Genomic DNA, 18,325 nt, shown 5'->3' with positions numbered 1-18,325 from the left:
CCTATGCATTCGTTTACAATGTTGACTGGGTTTTGAGTTAAAGGATATATGTATATATTTTGAATGAGACAGAGAACATGTTAAGGATATCTTCATGAAGTTTGTGTGTTTGTCTCTGTATGTTGTCCCAGGAAAACATTGACTGGGAAGGGTTCAGAGCATGTATGTGGGCTTGATTCTCTTTGGTCTTGCAGAACATGTCTCTTCCTAAGTCAGTTTTCTACTCGGGTTTGGTGAAAGAGCCACCCAAAGAAGGAAGCCTTGTGAGTATTTCAGAGAAAACCCTCACTTTCTCTGCATCCAATTTTGTAGAGAGGAGGTGTTGACAAGTGTCTAGAGTTCTTTGAGGCTTGCATACTGGAAGCAGGAGCATCCTGCAGTAGCGTGAAATGATGTACCACAGAGCCTTAGGCTCCTGAGACCCCAATCAATCCAGCTTTTTCTGTGAAACTCTTTGGACTTCCAGCCCATTTCTACGTCTCCTGTCTATTCTTCCCCTTGCTTCTGTGGCATCTCCTGCCATCCTCTCAGTAGATGGTCTCAGGTTTAGTTCTTGTCTTAGATTTCTGCAGTTGCCTTGCTGGACTCACAGGTTTGGCTTTCCTACAGACTCGGTCATGAACTCCTTTTACATGGCTGGACGGTGTTAGGAGGTTGAGGTTGAGTTGGTGCTAAATCAGCCGTGAGGATTAACAGCTGCTTGGGCAATGAGAACCAGGCCTGTGATTTAGGGAGGAGTTGGTGACTAAAGTATTGTGAAGCACAAAGAAAATTGGCCTGTGAGTGTTATATTTTAGTACTAAAGTACTGGGTAAATATGTGTTAATGCTTTATGAGCACAACTGCAGTATTTTATTTAAAAGTGTTTAGGATTTAAGAAATAAAATCAAGCAGTTCAAACATTCAGTGTTTGGACATACCACAGTAATTAAAAACCCAAATTGGTAAAAATGTAACTTTGAACTGTGTGTGTGTGTGTGTGTGTGTGTGTGTGTGTGTGTGTGTGTGTGTCTGGCTAGTTGTGACCCACTAAATTAATTTCAAGACTTAGTGGGTCTCAACTTGCTACTTGGCAAAAATATAGCCATGTTTCATCTAATTATTCTTGAAGTAGGGGTTTTCTTTTTTTGTAGTTGATGAAAAAGATGAAGTCCAGGATGACTTGACAGGATCACATGGCTTGTGCTTTTTGTCTTGTTCCCATGTCATCTTCTTCCTGAGATGAAGAGTGTCTTGTTTAGAAGGTCAGTTGCAGCTGTTTTTGTTTTATGCTCAGCTTATCCCTCTTAATGTGCTTATAGAATGGATGTTCATTAGGAAGACAGTTTTGGTGAATTGCTGGTAATAGCACTTTGAACATGAGTCAGATCCATTTGCTTGTTGCTTTGGTGTTGTTTTGGAAGCTTTCTTGACATTTGTCTTCTGGTCTCAGGATAGAAGGCTACTGCAGGGTCATAGATGGCATGGGCTGTCATCATACAGAAAAAGCTTAGTGCCTTCCCTGCCTCTCTGGCATAGCATGTTGGAGAGATTTCTGTCCTGCCCATGTCTCAGGGGCTTAGCATACCTACTGGAAGCCCCAGTGCAGCAGTCCTGTCCTCCTTATTTTCTGGTTGAGAGGCCATTACTTCTAACCAGCTTCTCTGGGAGTTGGTACACTGAGAGCTGCTGAGGTCATGTACCATAGTCTATTTCAGAAATTCCTGCTCCTGTTACGAGCGGGTTTTCCCGCCTGCCTGGTCCCATAGCCGTGCCATTTTGTTATGAATAGGTTTTCCCCCAGTTACTAGTGTTTCTTATTGGCTAGCTCTGTCTAAAATATTAACCCATTTCTATTAATCTAAATATTTCCACGTGGTCTTATCTTACCGGAGAGAAGGCCCGGTGTTGTTCTACTCTCTTCGTCCTCCATGTTGAATCTCCTCCCTCCTTCCTCTGTCCTCCTAGTCTCCTAGTCCCGCCTATCTTGCTTTCCTATTGGCCAACGGGGCTTTATTCATTAACCAATAAGAGAAACATATTTGTAGAATGACATTTCCCATCATCTCCTCTTTTCTGTCTAAATAAAAAAAAAGGGTTTTAACCTAAACATAGAAAAATATATAACAAAACAGTTACCAAATGAGAACCACAGTTAACAATATTTAGTCCAATAACATTTAGCAAGATTTAAAGAAAATATTTTATCATGTATCTTATCTTTGTCTTAGTCTAAAGTCTTATATGTAACTTATCTTTAATCCTAACTAAGGAAAACTATAACCATAACTATCTGTCTTCAACTCCATCAAAGACCACATAAGGATAATATATAAACTCTAGAAATGACAGAGACAACTCACTGACTGCCTGGTCAGTCACCCGAAGTTCTTCTGTAATGTTTCATCTTCAGCCTATAGGCCATAGTGTGTCTGACAGATTCTTCAGCAAAGCAGGAAACTTTAAACTGTCCACCTGTATTGGCAGTTTGTCAGTCACTTTTTTCTGTGTCCTGCAGAATGTCTGGCAGACTCTTCCATGAAGCAGGAATCCTGTAGCAATGTCCATCTTGTATAAGCAGTCACTTTCCTGGGGTCCTGCATGTCTAGTTTATACAGTATAAAGCCAAATAGTCCAGACAAGAGCAGTATCTTGCCCAAACGGGTAGTCTTGCCATATTGGAGGCAAACTCCATAATGCATTTCTTTGATGTCCATCTTCCTTTCTGACGCAGGTGGTGTTGCCAGGAGCAGTTGTGCCTCACTGATAAGAAAAAACCTAAACCATATGTCATATTCTGTAGGTCTTTGAAAGGTTTGAAGAAAGCCTATCCATCTCAAATACATCATGAAAATATAACTAACTTAACTCTAAGTTTGACTATCACAGGTAACTATAATCTGTACTAAATTATACATTACATTTTTAAATAAGCTATATAAACATAATACCTAAACAAGAGGAGAAATATACATATCACAAAATTGACCTTAAATTTGTATCAATAAAATGAAAATCCGTTCCAGAACAAAGTATTTATATCTATACCATATGCTCAAGTATGCACCTAGGGACACTGTCAGGCTGGAAATGTTCCCTGGCTTTGTTAATGCTTAGCTGAGACTTAATCCAACAGCCTTGAATTTTCAGGTTCTTTATTCATGCTAGAATCATCTGGGAGGCAGACATGGGATATAGCAGTGAATAAATCAAATCCCTCTCAACATGGAGTTCATTATTGTCAAGAGTTAATGAAGTTATACTGAATATAGCAGATCATTCTTTTGTAGGTCCCTATGTTGCCCAGGCTTTTGGAAAACCTGAGCTCAAATGATCCTCCCACCTCTGACTCCTCTCAAATAGCTGGGACAGCAGGTAACATGCTACCAGGCCTGCCTAGGTCTGTTATTATTTTCTTCCTTTCCTATTCAGTTATTGACAGGCTCACGGTATAGTCAAGGCTGGCCTCAAATTTATACTCTTCCTACCTCAGCCTCTTTAGTGCTTATAGATTTGTGACCACCATGCCTGGACTAACTAGGTGTTTCTTATTTTGAGGGTAGCATTTTCAAGTGTTAGCATCTCAAGGCACATTCCATTGTGTAGTCTAGTTGGTTAAGATGTGCACAGATGTTTTTGACCCTGTCTGAGAAACAAGTACATTCTGTAGGGTAGGATGGAACCATTGAAAATGCTAAGAGGCTTTGTCTGTGTATTCATTTTTAGTCCATTAGCTGACGTTGGAAAGAACAGTTCACTACTACCCAAGATTTTATGGCTGCTCCTGGAGGGAACCTTTTACCTCTGGGAAAGCTGAAACAGAACTGTAACAGTCCTTAAACAGTATCTCTTCCACACAGATGTTGGCAAGACCCTGTTGAAAAGGTTTACAAATTTGATTTATTACAAAACATACCTGGAGACTGGAGAGATGACTCAGTGATTAAGAGTGCTTACTGCTCTTGTAGAGGACTAGAATAGGTTCCCAGCGTCCACATTAGATGCTCACCTAACTCTGGCTCCTGGGAATTCCATGTTCTTGCTGGGCACCCATACACACATGCACATACATACACATGCATATAAATAAGAAACAAGGAGGACCCTAAGAAAGATGTACATGGTACCCCGGAGAAGGGGAAAGGGACAAGAGCACCTGAGCAAATTAGGAGCATGGGGGTGGGGAGGTAGGAGAAAGAGAAGGGGAGAAGAAGAGGGGACAGGAAAACATGAGGGATCAGGACGAAGTCAGGGGAAGAATAGAGGAGAGCAAGAATAGAGGGAGCCATTATAGGTTTAATGAGAAATCTGGCACTAGGGAAATGTTCAGAGATCCACAAGGATGACCCCAACTAAGAATCTAAGCAATAGTGGAGAGGTCACCTTACATGTCCTTCCCCTATAATGAGATTGATGACTACCATATATATATATGGTAGTCATCAATCTCATTATATATATATATATATATATATATAGAGAGAGAGAGAGAGAGAGAGAGCCTTCATTCAGTAGCTGATGGAAGCAGAAGCAGATACCCACAGCTAAGCATTGAGCCAAACTCCTGGAATCCAGTTCAAAACCAGGCTGGAGAAACTCACAGAAACAGCTGACTGAACAAGGAGGAGCTCATGGACCCAAGTCTGACAGCTGAGAAACTAGTATAGGACTGAACCAGACCCCCTGAATGTGAGTGTCAGTTAGAGGCCTGGGCAGTCTGTGGGGCCTCCGGCAGAGGAACCAGTATTTATCCCTAGTGCAGGAATGGAGTTTGTGATCCTATTCCCCATGAAGGGACACTCTCTCAGCCTAGATACATGGGGGAGGGCCTAGACCATCCCCCAAATGATGTGACAGACTTTGATGACCCCCATGGAAGGCCTCACCCTCCCTGGGGAGTGGATGGGGGCCAGGCAGGGGGCATGGGAGGAGGGGAGGGAACTGCAATTGATATGTAAAATAAGATTGTTTCTAATTTATATAAAAAACAAGAAACAAATCTTTAAGAAAAATCATTTGCAGGCCAGTGATATGTCACAGTGGGTAAAGACACTTGCTACCAAGCCTTGTGACTTGAGTTTGATTTTAGGATCTACACGATAGAAGGAAGGACCACTCCCACAAATTGTCCTCTGACATACACACATATGTCGACACACTGTAGTAAAAGCATTGAACTCTCAAGATAAAGAAAGAATAGAGCAGTCCCTTTTTGTGATGACCTTAATAATAAAATATAAGTGATAAAAGTATCCTCTTAATGTAAAAGTAAAGCATAATAAATTATATGTGTGAGATACATATAGGATTGTTATTAGTTATTGTTATTTTTTCTTTTGAGACAGGGTCTCACAGTTTAGCCTTGGCTAGTCTAGAATACTATGTAGACCAAAATGACCTTGAACTTACAGAGATCCTCCTGCCTCTCTATATGCTGGGATTTAAGGTGTGTACTTCCAATACAGGCATATAACATTCTATGGAAACTATCAGAAGATAAAATTGAGGAGGATGGTGTAGTGAGTATGGTCAGCCTTTAACACTGTGACACAATATACAATTTCAAAGGAGTTTGAACCTTTGGTACCCTGCATGGGTGGGTAGTGCCTTCCCTGAAGACATGGTTATTAAATAAAAATTTTGCTGAGTGTAATTGCATACCTTTAATAACAGGACTTGGGAAGCAGGGGCAGGTAAATCTCCTGAGTTTGAGGGTAGTCAGGGTTACATAGTGAGAATTTGTCTTAAAAACAAAAAATTAAATGAATATCTGAATGCTAGACATAGGCTACTTATAGGCTACTTCCTATGAGTCATTGGTCAGGGAGGCTCTAAGGCCCCCCAAAAGAACATAGGCTACTGCCATTGCTTTTGTTTACCCATCATAACTAGATGGTAAGACTCAACACACGTTGGTTGCTGGATCTGACCTAGGAACTTCTTAGGTGCTGGGTAACTTCTATAATGCTGAAAGGTATTAAGTAGGTCCCTGGGGAAGATGTATGCCTGGGTGCAATAGTGGCATGACTAGTATGGTCGTAATTATCAACTTTGTGATTGGATTGGAGGCCTGCCCTATAGGAGAGAATGCATACCTGGTGAAGATGACCTATTACTATTGTCTTGTTAAATGGGTTTTTTGTCAGGCTGGAGAGATAGCTCAGAAGTTAAGAGTTCTGGCCTCTCTTCCAGAGGTCCTAAGTACAATTCCCAGCAACCACTTGGTGGTTCACAACCATTTGTAATGAGATCTGATGCCCTCCTCTGGTATGCAGGTGTACTTGCAGATAGAGCACTTGCATATACACTAAATAAATAAATTAATCTTTTTTTTTTTTAAAGGAGCATTTGTCAAACTGTCTTCTAGATATTTATTTTTATTTTCATTATCTTAGCTACTTCTTTATTGCTGTGATGAAATACCATGACCAAAGCAACTTGTAAAAGAAAGCTTTTAATTTGGGTCTATGGTTTCAGAAGGTTAGAGTCCATGGTGGCAGAGCAGACTTGGTGGCAGGAAGAGCTAGGAGCTCACATCTTGGCCTAAAAGCAGGAGGTGGGGTAGGGTGCATACATTGGGAATGCTCAGTCTTTTGACCTGCTGCCAGTGACAATCCTCCTCCAACAAGGTTATATCTCCTAACCTTTCCCACAGTTCTACTCGCTGGGGACCAAGTATTCAACTGTCCAAGACTTGTGAGGGACACCTCATTCAAACCACCAAACCCATAGATAGTGCTGTCCTCAGTCTTGGTCAGAGAATGTTCTTTTTGCAGTAGGCATCAATCATGCAGAGACTTGTAACTGGTCAGAGTGCTGAGAATAAGTGACTGTGAGTGGGACATCAGGGGACATTGCTGAAGAAGAGATGAAAGTGTAAGAGAGCCAGAGGACGGGGAAGAACACTGTGAAATGCTATCTTCTGGACATGGCATGGCTTACTGTAGCTCATGGACTTAGTGTTGCTATGGTTACTTGCACAAGACCTGTACATGCTCAAGCCAGTCAATAATTCCAACCTGGATAGAGATGCTTATGAGGCTCCACCCTCAGGTGAGAAGCTATTGGCAACTGATGGCTGCTGTGAATATGTGTTTTCTTCATGGGCCAGTTACTTATGCTCATACAGGCATTATTAATTGTACTCAGTAGGTAAGTCACATTATTCTCAGAGATTAGTGTGTTGGTCAGTCCTCATCAGAGAAGCTTTTTCTCTGTAGATGGCGATTAACAGAGACCAATCACTTATCAGGTAATAAGAGACTGTATAATGATCCTCCCTAAACAGGGTAATCTTCATCTCACCCCCTCCACCCAAGGCTCAGGGATCATGTTAGAAGAGGGATGGAAAGATTGTAAGCACCACAGAGGTGGTGGATGATTATAAGGAAACATTCTGGACACAGCAGGGTAGTTGAACATATGAATTCACAACAGTTGAGACAGCATGCATGAAAGCTGTGCAAGCTCTAGCCAGACAAAATTCCAGCATAGAGAGGAGAGGAGCTGGAGTTGTGATGGTGTGATCCACCTGACATGGTTGCTGGGAACTGAATTCAGGTCCCCTGGCAGAGCCTTTTTTTCAGAATCAGCTTCTTGTTTTTCTAAAGCCTTGAGGTGCATAATTAGGTTGTTGGAGAACTCACTAGTTAACTCTCATTTACAATATCTACAGAGACAAAGCTGGAAGTTTGGCCAAGATCTGATCCTCAGGAAGTTTGAAAGGGTTTAGACACAGTATTTGGACACTGGGCTACTCTGCAAGAGGTGTAGGATGGAAGAGAATGTTACTTTTCTATTTCTGTGATAAAACACCATGATCAAGGCCACTCATAGTAGAAATAATTTATTTGGGCTCATAGTTCCAGAGGGCTAGCGTCCATGATAGTGGAGTAAAGGCATGGCTGCTGGAGCAGCGGCTGAAAGCTTGCATCTTGAACTGGGAAAAGGAAGCAGGAAGAGTGAACTGGAAATGGAGAGAGTTTTAAATTCTCAAACCCTGCCCCTAGTGACTTACTTCCTCCAAAAAGGCCACTTTCTAATCAAGTCCAAACATCACCAACTTGGGACCAAGTATTCAAATGCCCAAGACTATGGGGTACCCATTCAGACCACCTTAGGGAGGCATGGGGTTAGCTGGTCTTTCCTTGCTTCAGTATCAGCGTGGGCAATAGTGGGTTCAAGGCTGGAGGAAGGTGGCTAGTTGGGCTGTTGACAACATGAGAGGAGGGATGATGACACTAGCTTCAATTAAGGAGTCAGTGGTAATAGGATGCAGTGGAAGCAGTTTGGGAGGTAGCATTTACAAAGTTAGTGATGGGTATAAGGATTGAGGGAGGAGTCACGTTTCACACTAGGTAGTTCAGGGTGTTTGCTCAGATAAGTTACACAGAAAGAGGAGGTGGTTTGGAGGTAGAATTGGTGGATTTGATTTTGGACACATGGGGAATTTTAGGCATTTGTGGAGACCCCTGAGAGATATTTGGACATAAATGCCTTCGGTCAAGAAGAGAAATTTGATGTCTGGAGTATAGAAAGCCTACCTAGCATGTATGTGCAAAACCCTGGGTTTGGTGTCTCCCCACCCCAAAAGGAGGACAGTTGGAGGTCTGATTTGAGTGAGATTACTCAGATCATGTCTAATGGTAGAACAAGCTTCCAAGGAACCCCCAAATTAAGGGATAAGCTGAGAAAGAGGAGCTAGCTGCTAAAGAGAAGGCTGGCTAAGATATCGTGAATAGAGATGGGAAACCAGGAGGGTATGCTGCTTAGAAGCCAGAGGAGTGAGCTAGCTTGCCTGCCCGCCTTCCTTCCTCTGCCTGCTGGTCTGCCCACCCATCTGTCCACCTGTCCATCAGTATTAGAAGCCGCTGAGATGAGGATGGAGTGTTCAGAGAGATTTAGTGCTGAGGTTCTATTGATGAGGAAGCTGCTTAGTGGACTTAGATGAAGTTGACTCGCTGTGGTTTGAGGAAGGGTGCAGCCATGGATAGTTCTTCCCTGAGGTTTTCTGTGGAGTGGGGAGGAGAGTGCATTCATTTCGTGCACCTTTAGATGTTGTTTATGATTGAGCCCGCTTAGATGGCTGGGAGGAAGTGGTGAGAAGAGGGAGGAGGGTAATCAGTGGGGTGAGTGAATCCAGGGCCAGGCAAGCATATGGCCACCTCCCAGTGCAGCTTTCCAGGAGCCCTGGTGGGGCACACGGCCTTCAGTGCTGTGTCCTCTGCAAATGCCCCTTACCCCTTTGAAATACTTTTGCCTGGATTGGTGAAATGGCTTACAGTGGGTTAGGTTTTGAAAAGCTCACCTGCACCCCCACTTGATCTTTTCTCTGAGTGCTGTTACTGTAAGGGGAGCCTGTAATGACTTTCATCTCGGGAAGCTGAGTGCACTTTCTGTAGATCTCAGTATTGATTGAGACTTTTGGAGGACAAGGTGGGTGGCTCTGTTTACGGCTCAGAAGTGATACTCCGGTGTGTAGCACTTTGGAATGCTGTATTTTTAACTAGGTGTCAGAACCAATATCTTTTGGCTCTTCTCTCCGTGGTCACTCTGACTACCTAACTCTCCCGATGTTCTGAAAGGGCAAGCCAGCCATATCCTCCAGTAGAGTTGTAGTTGTAACTTTCTTTTCTGATTCCTCAGCAGCTAGCTGCTGAACCACACCACAGGCAAGACTTGACTCCATGCACAATAGACTTGGTCAGTTAGCACCAGCTCTCACTTTCCTCAGGACTGCCAGTGTGCTCATGAAGAGTGTATTTATAAGCTTCTGTTCTCTGGGGTTCACGAGGGTTCACTTGCCTGTGGTTGCCCCTGACCCTGGAGGTAAATCTATATGCCGCCTGCCTTTCCTGTTGATATGCGTAGGGCAGGGAGGAAGTGCACTTTGCATCTACAGTTCCAAATTCAAGGAAACTCATCTTTGACCTTTTCTTCAGACACATGAGCTTGTCAAATGGGATTAGTATTGAAAAGGGCTAGAAGTATTTCTTTGTTCTTCCTAACAACACCCCCACTCCCCTACAGTACACTTGCAGGCATTCATCTTTTCATCCTGTAAGAACTCAGATGGAAACCTACTGGGCTTTCCCATCAAGAAGGATGCAGGATCCTGACATATCTTTAGCACCCTCTGTCTAGCGGGGTGCTAGACAAGGGGGAGTTGATTACCCTGGCAGCTGGCCAAAGGCTTCTTAAAGATTACAGGGTTGGGGGACTGGAGAGATGGCTCAGTGGTTCAGAGCACTGACTGCTCTTCCAAAGGACCTGAGTTCAGTTCCCAGCACCCACATGTCAGCTCACAGCTGCCTGTAATTCCAGTTCCAGGGAACCTGACACCCATGGCAAAACACCAATGCACATAAAATAAAGATAAATAATAAATAAATAAAAAAAGATTGCAGGGCTGGTACTCAGCCCTAAGGTTACACTTAGGCTGTCTTTGCTTCAGGAGACTTGCAGTTTGCATATACGGCAGTGCAAAAGATAGCTTGTAAGCTGTGGAGTCACTTTGGTAATTGGATTGGACTGCCGGGTCTCCAGAGAGGGGAGAGCTTGGGGAGCATAATGACCAGTGTGCCAAATGCCACCACTTGAGGTTCCCTTGGGAATGAGTGAAAGCCTAATGGATGGTTCTGCTTATTTCCTTGCTCCAGTTTTTAGCTCTTCTTACACAAACTGGGGTAAAATGTGAAATTTTTAGCAGGATATAAAAGAGAATCAGTGTCTGGTAAAGAAATGGAGTGTAGAGCAGGATGAGTGAATCCCACCTATCTGGATCCCTAGTCCACAGGGCTCTTGTGCAGCCCGGGCCCCAGCCACACTTCTTCTAAAAGGTCAGACTCTGTCACATGGGGGGCTTCAAAAGGTGGCTGGTTTTGTGAGCTTGAGGCAGCCCTTCATGAAATCCCGAGAATTCAATGAGATTGGGAAGAAATAGGGTGCACGCCAACAACAGTAGCAGGCATGACTTAGCATAGGCTGTATGCTAAGTCCCTTCACGGCTAAATCCAAACCTTGACACGGGCTTCCTTGCCCACCCCCTGCCTCTGCTTCCTTCCACCAGTTCTTTCTGTTGGAGCTAGACTTCTATGTTGTTCTGAGGCTTGTGTGGTCCTGGGCTTGGGGGGAGAAAGAGTCTGGAAGATTGGTCAAGGTACTTTTTGAGGAACAGTTTCTCTGAAGATGCTAGTCTTTTGCGGGGCTCTTGGTGTTCAGGACTCTACATGTGTCTTCACTCAGAGTGCTGCCACTTTCCCGGAAGGGTCTGTGTGAATATAAGGGAAAAGGCTTCCAGAGGGGTGGTTCCCTTCCTTGCCCAGGAGTGCTGTTTCCTGTTTATGCTGGCATCCCTACTCCTCTGGGTCTATGGGAGGATGGGTGGAGGCTAAGGGGCTGCTTATCCTCTGCTCTGGGCTCTGGGGAGTAGAAAGGAAGGAAGGAAGGAAGGCTCTTGGGAAAGGGGGGGGGGCTGGAAAGAAATGGGGATCCTTGGGAGAAATGGGAGTTCTGGCAAGTAGGAGGGGCCTCGAGAGCAACCTATTCCTCATTCACTGATCTATGCCAGTCCAGGATGGATGCAAGAGTGGGCTCAAGGAGCACTGAGTAGCAGTGGAGGCAGGCTGTGTGTTGTCCATGTGAGCTGGGAGTTGGTGAGGGTGGTGTATGTTCAGGAGATTCTCTATAAGATCTTGAATATGGGTTCAGGAGGGACCCTGAGATGGGTCATTGTGGGCATGGAGTCTATTTTGAAGAGTTACTAATGTATGGACAGACAGAAAACAGCATTGCATGGACTCTGAGGAGAGCTCAGGCCCCCAAACCAGAGAACAACAGTGTGTTGGGCCTGAGCAGACCACAGTACCTTCAGCAGTCCTCTCCCAGATACCACAAGCACTCTGCTGAGACACTGTCTGATTTCCTAGTTAGCAGACTCCCAGGTGTCAGGATCCCATCTAGGAAGTGATGCATCAAAGGACATTGGTGGCCACATACCCTGCTTCCCACACTCCCTGCCTCCTGCATGGGAGTTAGACAGCCTGACTGCAAGCTTGTGCTATGAAACCACCCCCATTCTCAGAAATGTGTGAGAGACCTGGGGACTGGAAAAATGGCTCAGTGCTGCCCTTCCAGAACCTGGGAGCCGGGTTCGGTTCCCAGTACCCACATGGTAGCTCATAACCATTTGTATGTAACTCCCATTTGCAGGGGATCCAACACCCTCTTCTGATCTTCGAGGGCATAAGTATGCATGTGATACACATAATACATGCAGACAACAAAACACTTATACATATAAAATAACAACATCTGTAGAGGAGGAGGCCCTCACTTCTCTATTGTGTGCATCCTAGTTGGAGAGTGAGCACATACATACACATTGTTGCTTTAACAGGTAGCCTGCATGTGTTACACGTCACACACTGGCTTAAGAATTCTTCGGTTTTGGTTGGGCTGCCCATATGAAATAAGGAAGCCCTGCAGGCAAATGCTTATCCCTTCCAGCCTTATTCTATTTCTTAGTCTCTCATCCTAGTCACCCTGAGGTCTTGGTAGTCATGGCAGGCACAGGGTGTTGTGAGAGTTCTTTATCTTCTTTTACTGACTGGTGTTTCAGGACACCTCTTTCTTTTAAAGGGAAGTTGAATCAGATTTGGGAAGGTCATGTCAGGCTTGAGGCCCATAAAAGGCCCCTGAAGACTTACTTCATTTTTGAGACAGTTTTATTACGTGCATCCTTGACTGACTTGAAATTGCCTGTAGACCCAGGTAAGCCTCCGACTCAGGGCAGTCTCCCTGCCTCATCCTTCTGGGCTACTGTGCCTGGCCAGAGATGTTCTTAGCATCCTTCCCTTAGCTTTCCCAGAACTTGCCTCTGTTTTTGTCCTTTCCTGCCTGGGGACCCAGCAGGCTTTGTGAGTCTCCTTGACAACAGGCGAGATAAGTTAAAAATAACCTTGTACTGGGCCTTTCCCTGCTGCTTGGCTCAGTTCCTGGGGCTTCTAGCAGGCAGCGGGGGAGGCAAGGGGACCTTACATTTTGAAATAAGAACTAGATTACCACCATTGTAATTTTGTTTTACTTACAGGTAGCCGGTTGCTAGTATGGTGTGAGTATAAATGTTAAAGAATGGAAACTGATGTTGGTGCCAGGACTTCACTTCTTCTGAGAGAGAGGACCAATCATGGAGGTGTTAAGAGTGTCTCTGTGACAGTGGAGTAGGACACAGCTCTGGTGGAATTTGCTTATCTCTCTTCAGGGAATCCCTATACTAGAGTAGAGGATATAGATCCGTGGTAGTTAGGTAGCGTGCCTGCCTAGCATATGCAGGACCCTAGGTTTAATCTCCAGTACTATAAAACAAAGCAAACAACACACAGAAAGGATTCAGAGCCATCTGGGTCAGTAGTGACACAAGCTGTGGCTTCCCCCCCCCCCATGCTGTGTCTGTAGGCCATTTACCAGAGACAGCAGCTGTCTCTTATGTCAGCAGTCCATACCAGCCAAAGCCCTCCTTGTTAGGGTTTATCAGTTGTAAGCTGATTTAGCTATGGCTGTCTTTCTTAGGGCATCGACTGAGTCTCTGTCACACCTGGGATTAATCCCCCCTCCTCCCTCTACCCTTCAGTAGGCATTTTGCTGTGGGCCAGGCACGAGGAAATGAGAACAAGATGTCATGGTCCAATCTTTAGAAGTTGCCTGGGAAAATTTTATAAAAGAACCCTCACTGTGAGCAGAGGGAATAGAGGGAAGGTCCCAGGGCGAAGAGAACATGAGGCAGAGGGAGAAAACATGTCTATGACATGGAGTTCTTAAATAAGGGATACATTTAAAAAATTATACAACCAAGTAAGACAGAAAGCTCAGAAGAAAAAAAAAACCTATCAATAGCTTGACAAACATTTCACAAAAGAAGCTATTACAACAGTCAATAATCATAAAATTATGCATGGGAAAGATTAAAATCTATTTAACCTTCAAAAAGTGATGGTTTCGTGTCATATTTCACAAGGTTTTGAAGATATGATAAAATGTCAATGTTAGTTTATTTTGTTCTGAATTTCTTGGTGAAGAATAAAATGAACTCCAGACTGAGAGGAAATGTAGCGGGTGAGCATGTTGAAGTTAGAAGATGTGGGTTAGCATTGGGACATTGGGCTGTTTGTAGTCAGGGCCTTTCCTCCCAGTTCTGCTAGGAAGCTCACTGGGAGGAGGTCTGAACTTCATGGTATGTGGGGTTGCTCAGTGGTGCTGTCCAGTCTAAGTGATCTGACCCCCCCCCCCCAACCTCTTCTCATAGCACCTGGTCCTGTTGCCCCTAAGAAAGAAAAAATCTGGGAAACAAGATGGTTTGTAGGATCAGAATAGTCTGTTGGCTTGGTCCTGGGGGTAGAGTTTGTGGCTGGTGTACTTTAGTTCCTCCCTCTCTGGCCTGGGGACAAGGTCAGCCCTGCATGTGTTTCCTTTGAAGATAATCCTGCATGGCAGCTCTCTGCAAGTTACATTGCAGAGCAGTTGCTGATTTCCAGGGTCATGCGTGAGGGAGGCAGAGGGAGGTACCCAGTTCTGGCTAGACCAGAAAGGTGGGGCTTCTACTCTGTCTGTGAAAGCTTTCACACAGTGTATTCCTGTCAAGTCCAGAAGCCTTCTGGGCTTTGGAGCATGGTGGTATTTACTAATCTCTGGGGGTTAGAAGCCTCACATCTGGCTTCTTCCTGAGAGCCTAGACAGTGCCATGGGGACTCTGGAGGTTATGAGAGTCCACGGCATGCCATGATGCAGTACAGGCTGCGCCCTCAGGTTCAAGTGCTAATGAAGAGGGTTTTTCAGAAGTGGATAGCCATTCCTGGGTGCTTGTGGCCTGCATTAGCCTGGGATACTTAGACAATGAATGACAGGCTCATGGCCAGGCCCTCAGAAGAAGGTCACAGCCTCCTCCAGGTTGCATTCTCGGGATACAAGTGAGCCGTGTCTGTCTTTTCATACCTCCCCTGCCCCCCATGGTGTGCATGGCACAGGATTACTGTGTCCCATCTGTTCTGTGACCTCACTGTGAATTCTTGTCCTGTGGATCTTCCATGATAACTATGCACATCTTAGTAGCTAACCCAGCAGTTTTGACCTTTGCTCTTCTGTTTTTGCCATATAGGAATCAGAGTCAGAAGCAAAGATCGATGGAGAGACTGCATCAGACAGTGAGAGCCGAGCAGAAACAGCTCCCCCACCAACCTCCGTAGATGACACCCCAGAGGTCCTTAACAGGGCGCTTTCCAACTTGTCTTCAAGGTAACCAGCTTAGTGGTGCACCATGCCCATTGCCATGTAAGACTGAGGTCTTTAGGATTTCTGGTTCAAGGCTGTTTTCTCTCCACATACATCTGCTGTGAACATGTCTTTCAGTTCTCCAGGAAGAACTAAGAAGTTTCTCAGCTTAAGTGAGTCGGGGGTAAAACTCCTGTCTCTCAAGAAAATCAGTCCTCTACGCAGTCTATGTGGTCTGTGGTAGTGGATCAGTATTTATCCCTGGTATACGAATGGACTTTGGGAGCCCAGTCCACATACAGGGATACTCTCTCAGCCTAGACACATGGGGGAGGACCTGGGCCCTGCTCCAAATGATATGACAGTCTTTGAAGACTCCCCCATGGAAGTCTGCTCCCTGGGGAGCAGAAAGGGGATGGGATGGGGGGGGGGAAACAGGGGAGGATGCTAGAACTGGGATTGACATGTAAAATGAGTTTGTTTCAAATTTAAATAAAAAAAATATCACATAAAAAAATAAATAAATGAAAGGAAAAAAGAGAACCAGTCCTCTAACACCAGCTATATGCATGTCTGAGAAGCACAAACCATAAGCCTCCAAAGCATTCCCAGAAAGTGTTTCTGTGTGCCTTCTGTGGGTAAGAGCATCATGGATCCTGTGTTCAAAGCCTAGCTTACTATTAGCTTACCACAGGATCTGTTTCCATTTCTGAGCATAAAAATGTCAGTTGAAATAAAGCCTATTTAGACTGTTATGTTAAGGATTGGGTGGGTCAATACATAAAATTCTTCTAGACATGCCTGTTGCATATTTGTGACAGTTGGTACTCTCTTTGTCTAAGATAGCTGTTGTCATTGTGATTTTAAGGGCATGTAGAAGCCAGCTGTAGAAAAAATGATTTTAGCCTTAGAAATAAATGGCCATGGAAGCCACCCATATAGACACAGAAACAAAGGACACTCACTGTCCTATCCCCTGCTCTTGCACACCTCCCTCAGGCTTTGTTTAAGGTGTGCTAGTGTGGCTTCTGCACCTGCTGAGTTTGGCTGTGAGCAGGCGTTGGTGCCGAGGTCCTGCCCTCACCAGCTGTGCATCTGCTGAGGTGCAGGGGGTGCTCTGGAGGGGACTACATTCAGGGCCCCCCAGTGCCACTTCCTTAGGCCGGTGCTGTCGTTCTCTCTGGGCTCCTGACGGGTCTTTCTCTCTCACCTAGATGGAAGAACTGGTGGGTGAGAGGCATCCTGACTTTGGCCATGATTGCATTCTTCTTCATTATCATTTACCTGGGACCAATGGTTTTGATGATGATTGTAAGTACCATTGACAAGCCATTTCTGTGCTGAATCCAGCTTTTCCTATGGGGTTGGTCGCTTGCAGTGCCTGTGTTGGGTTGGTTCTGGGAATCCGTGGAGCCCCAGGTTTGTCAGATCCTTGTGTCTTAGAGCACCTGTAACCTCCCATTTCTCACGTGCCAGCTGTAGGGTCACTGATGTGAACAGTGGCTCTGGCTGCTGTTTTGTGTGAGACTCTGGTTTCTTGCTTTCCTGGGGCTTTTCTCACAGACTTAGAACTTCCATTGAGAAGTTGCAGTCCATAGGAGTTCAATCTTCCCACCTGTTCTAGTTTGCCTTTCTGTTGCCATGATAAACACCACGACCAAAGGTAACTTGAGGAGGTCAGGACAGGGAACTGGGGGCAGGAACTAAAGCTGAGAGCGTGAGGAACACTGCTTGTTGACTTGCTCTCAGTGACTTACTCAGTCTGCTTTCTTATGCATCCCAGGATCACCTGCCCTGTGATGGCAGCACCTACAGTGGACTGGGCCCTCCACATCAGTCAGCAGTCAAGAAAATGCTGCACAGGCTTGCCTACAGGCCAGTCTAGTACAGGCATCTTCTCAATTGAGCTTCGCTCCTTATAGACAGTTCTAGATGATGGCAGCAAAGCGCTTGAGCGCACTCCTTCCCCCCCTCCCCCATATTCAAGGTCAAGGTGGGAAGAGATTGGCTGAGTCTTGGAAGGTTCTAGAAGGTTACTCAGGGCATCAGGGTTATGCATTTACTGTGAGAAATTGTGATTGTAAAGGGCTGTATTACCCTGGTGTGGTGTGAGAGAAAGGGAGAAAAGCAGAAACATTTAAGTGTCATGACTGTGTTGAAGACCAGTGAAGACCCCAAGAAGAACTCTGATTTCCTCTGTTTTTCAGGTGATGTGTGTTCAGATTAAGTGTTTCCACGAGATAATCACTATTGGCTACAATGTATACCACTCCTATGACTTGCCCTGGTTCAGAACCCTCAGCTGGTAAGATCTCTTGCTATGGGGCACCTTGCCTGATGTGGGTGATGTGATTTGTGTTAAGTACTTAGAGTGGTGGTGGCCACAGACTTACACAGTGTCTTTGATAGGCTGTATTGTAGGGCTGTCTCTGAAGAATCTTCAGTAGCCGGGGACTTCCCTAGAAGAAATGGTCTGTGGCTGGGTTTACCTCAGTAGCAGGATTCCTTAGATTCCTACAGCAGGGATGGAATTTTGCATCCCCACCTGAGATCAGTATAGCTTTATACTGCAACCCAACCCCTCATTGGGGTATCGGGAACTGGTAGGTTCTGGTGTTGGTGTTGCGCTCTCTGGTACTTGATGTCTTCATCAGTACAACAACAAAGTTGAGGCTTTATCTGTTGGAGCCCTACTTCCTCTAAGGCACTCAGGGTGCCACCATGGTTAGGATGTGGGCTCCTTCAGATCCTGACCCACCTGCTGTTGGCTCCCCTGTTCTCAGGTGGTGTTAGTCTAGCAGAGCTGGGAAGACTCATTGACTGAGCTAACTGCTGTGTGACTTCATGGGCTGGACAGTAATGATTTGTGTGTAAGAAACTTGGTTATGGCCAAGGAAGCTGTCTTGCTCGGACTTGGGGACACTCAACATCTCTCAACAGTACAGGCTGATTTTCCGCCTCCATCTGCCCTTGTGATTGTTCTCTGGGCTTAGATATTGTTCTCCTGTGGCTGTTCTGTAGTTAAGACAGCTGTGTTTGGAAATTTGCTAATGTACTCAGGAGACCTGACCCTTGCTATGGT

General features: G+C 45.1%; 1 protein-coding gene across 1 annotated transcript in view; it reads left to right on the top strand.

The window, feature by feature from the left end:
• Cds2 (CDP-diacylglycerol synthase 2) overlaps positions 1–18,325 on the top strand; it is a 45,619-nt gene that overhangs the window by 13,315 nt on the left and 13,979 nt on the right. The window contains exons 2-4 of the mRNA XM_051183327.1: positions 15,131–15,267; positions 16,458–16,554; positions 17,451–17,548. Coding sequence (XP_051039284.1) covers positions 15,131–15,267; positions 16,458–16,554; positions 17,451–17,548 — 332 coding nt within the window. The remainder of the gene's footprint in view (positions 1–15,130; positions 15,268–16,457; positions 16,555–17,450; positions 17,549–18,325) is intronic.

Source organism: Phodopus roborovskii, unplaced genomic scaffold (genome assembly GCF_943737965.1).
Source record: "Phodopus roborovskii unplaced genomic scaffold, PHOROB, whole genome shotgun sequence".
NCBI classification, from domain to species: Eukaryota; Metazoa; Chordata; class Mammalia; order Rodentia; family Cricetidae; genus Phodopus; species Phodopus roborovskii.
The sequence above is the reverse complement of the archived record's forward strand: the minus strand, read 5'-3'. Positions and strand labels throughout refer to the sequence as shown.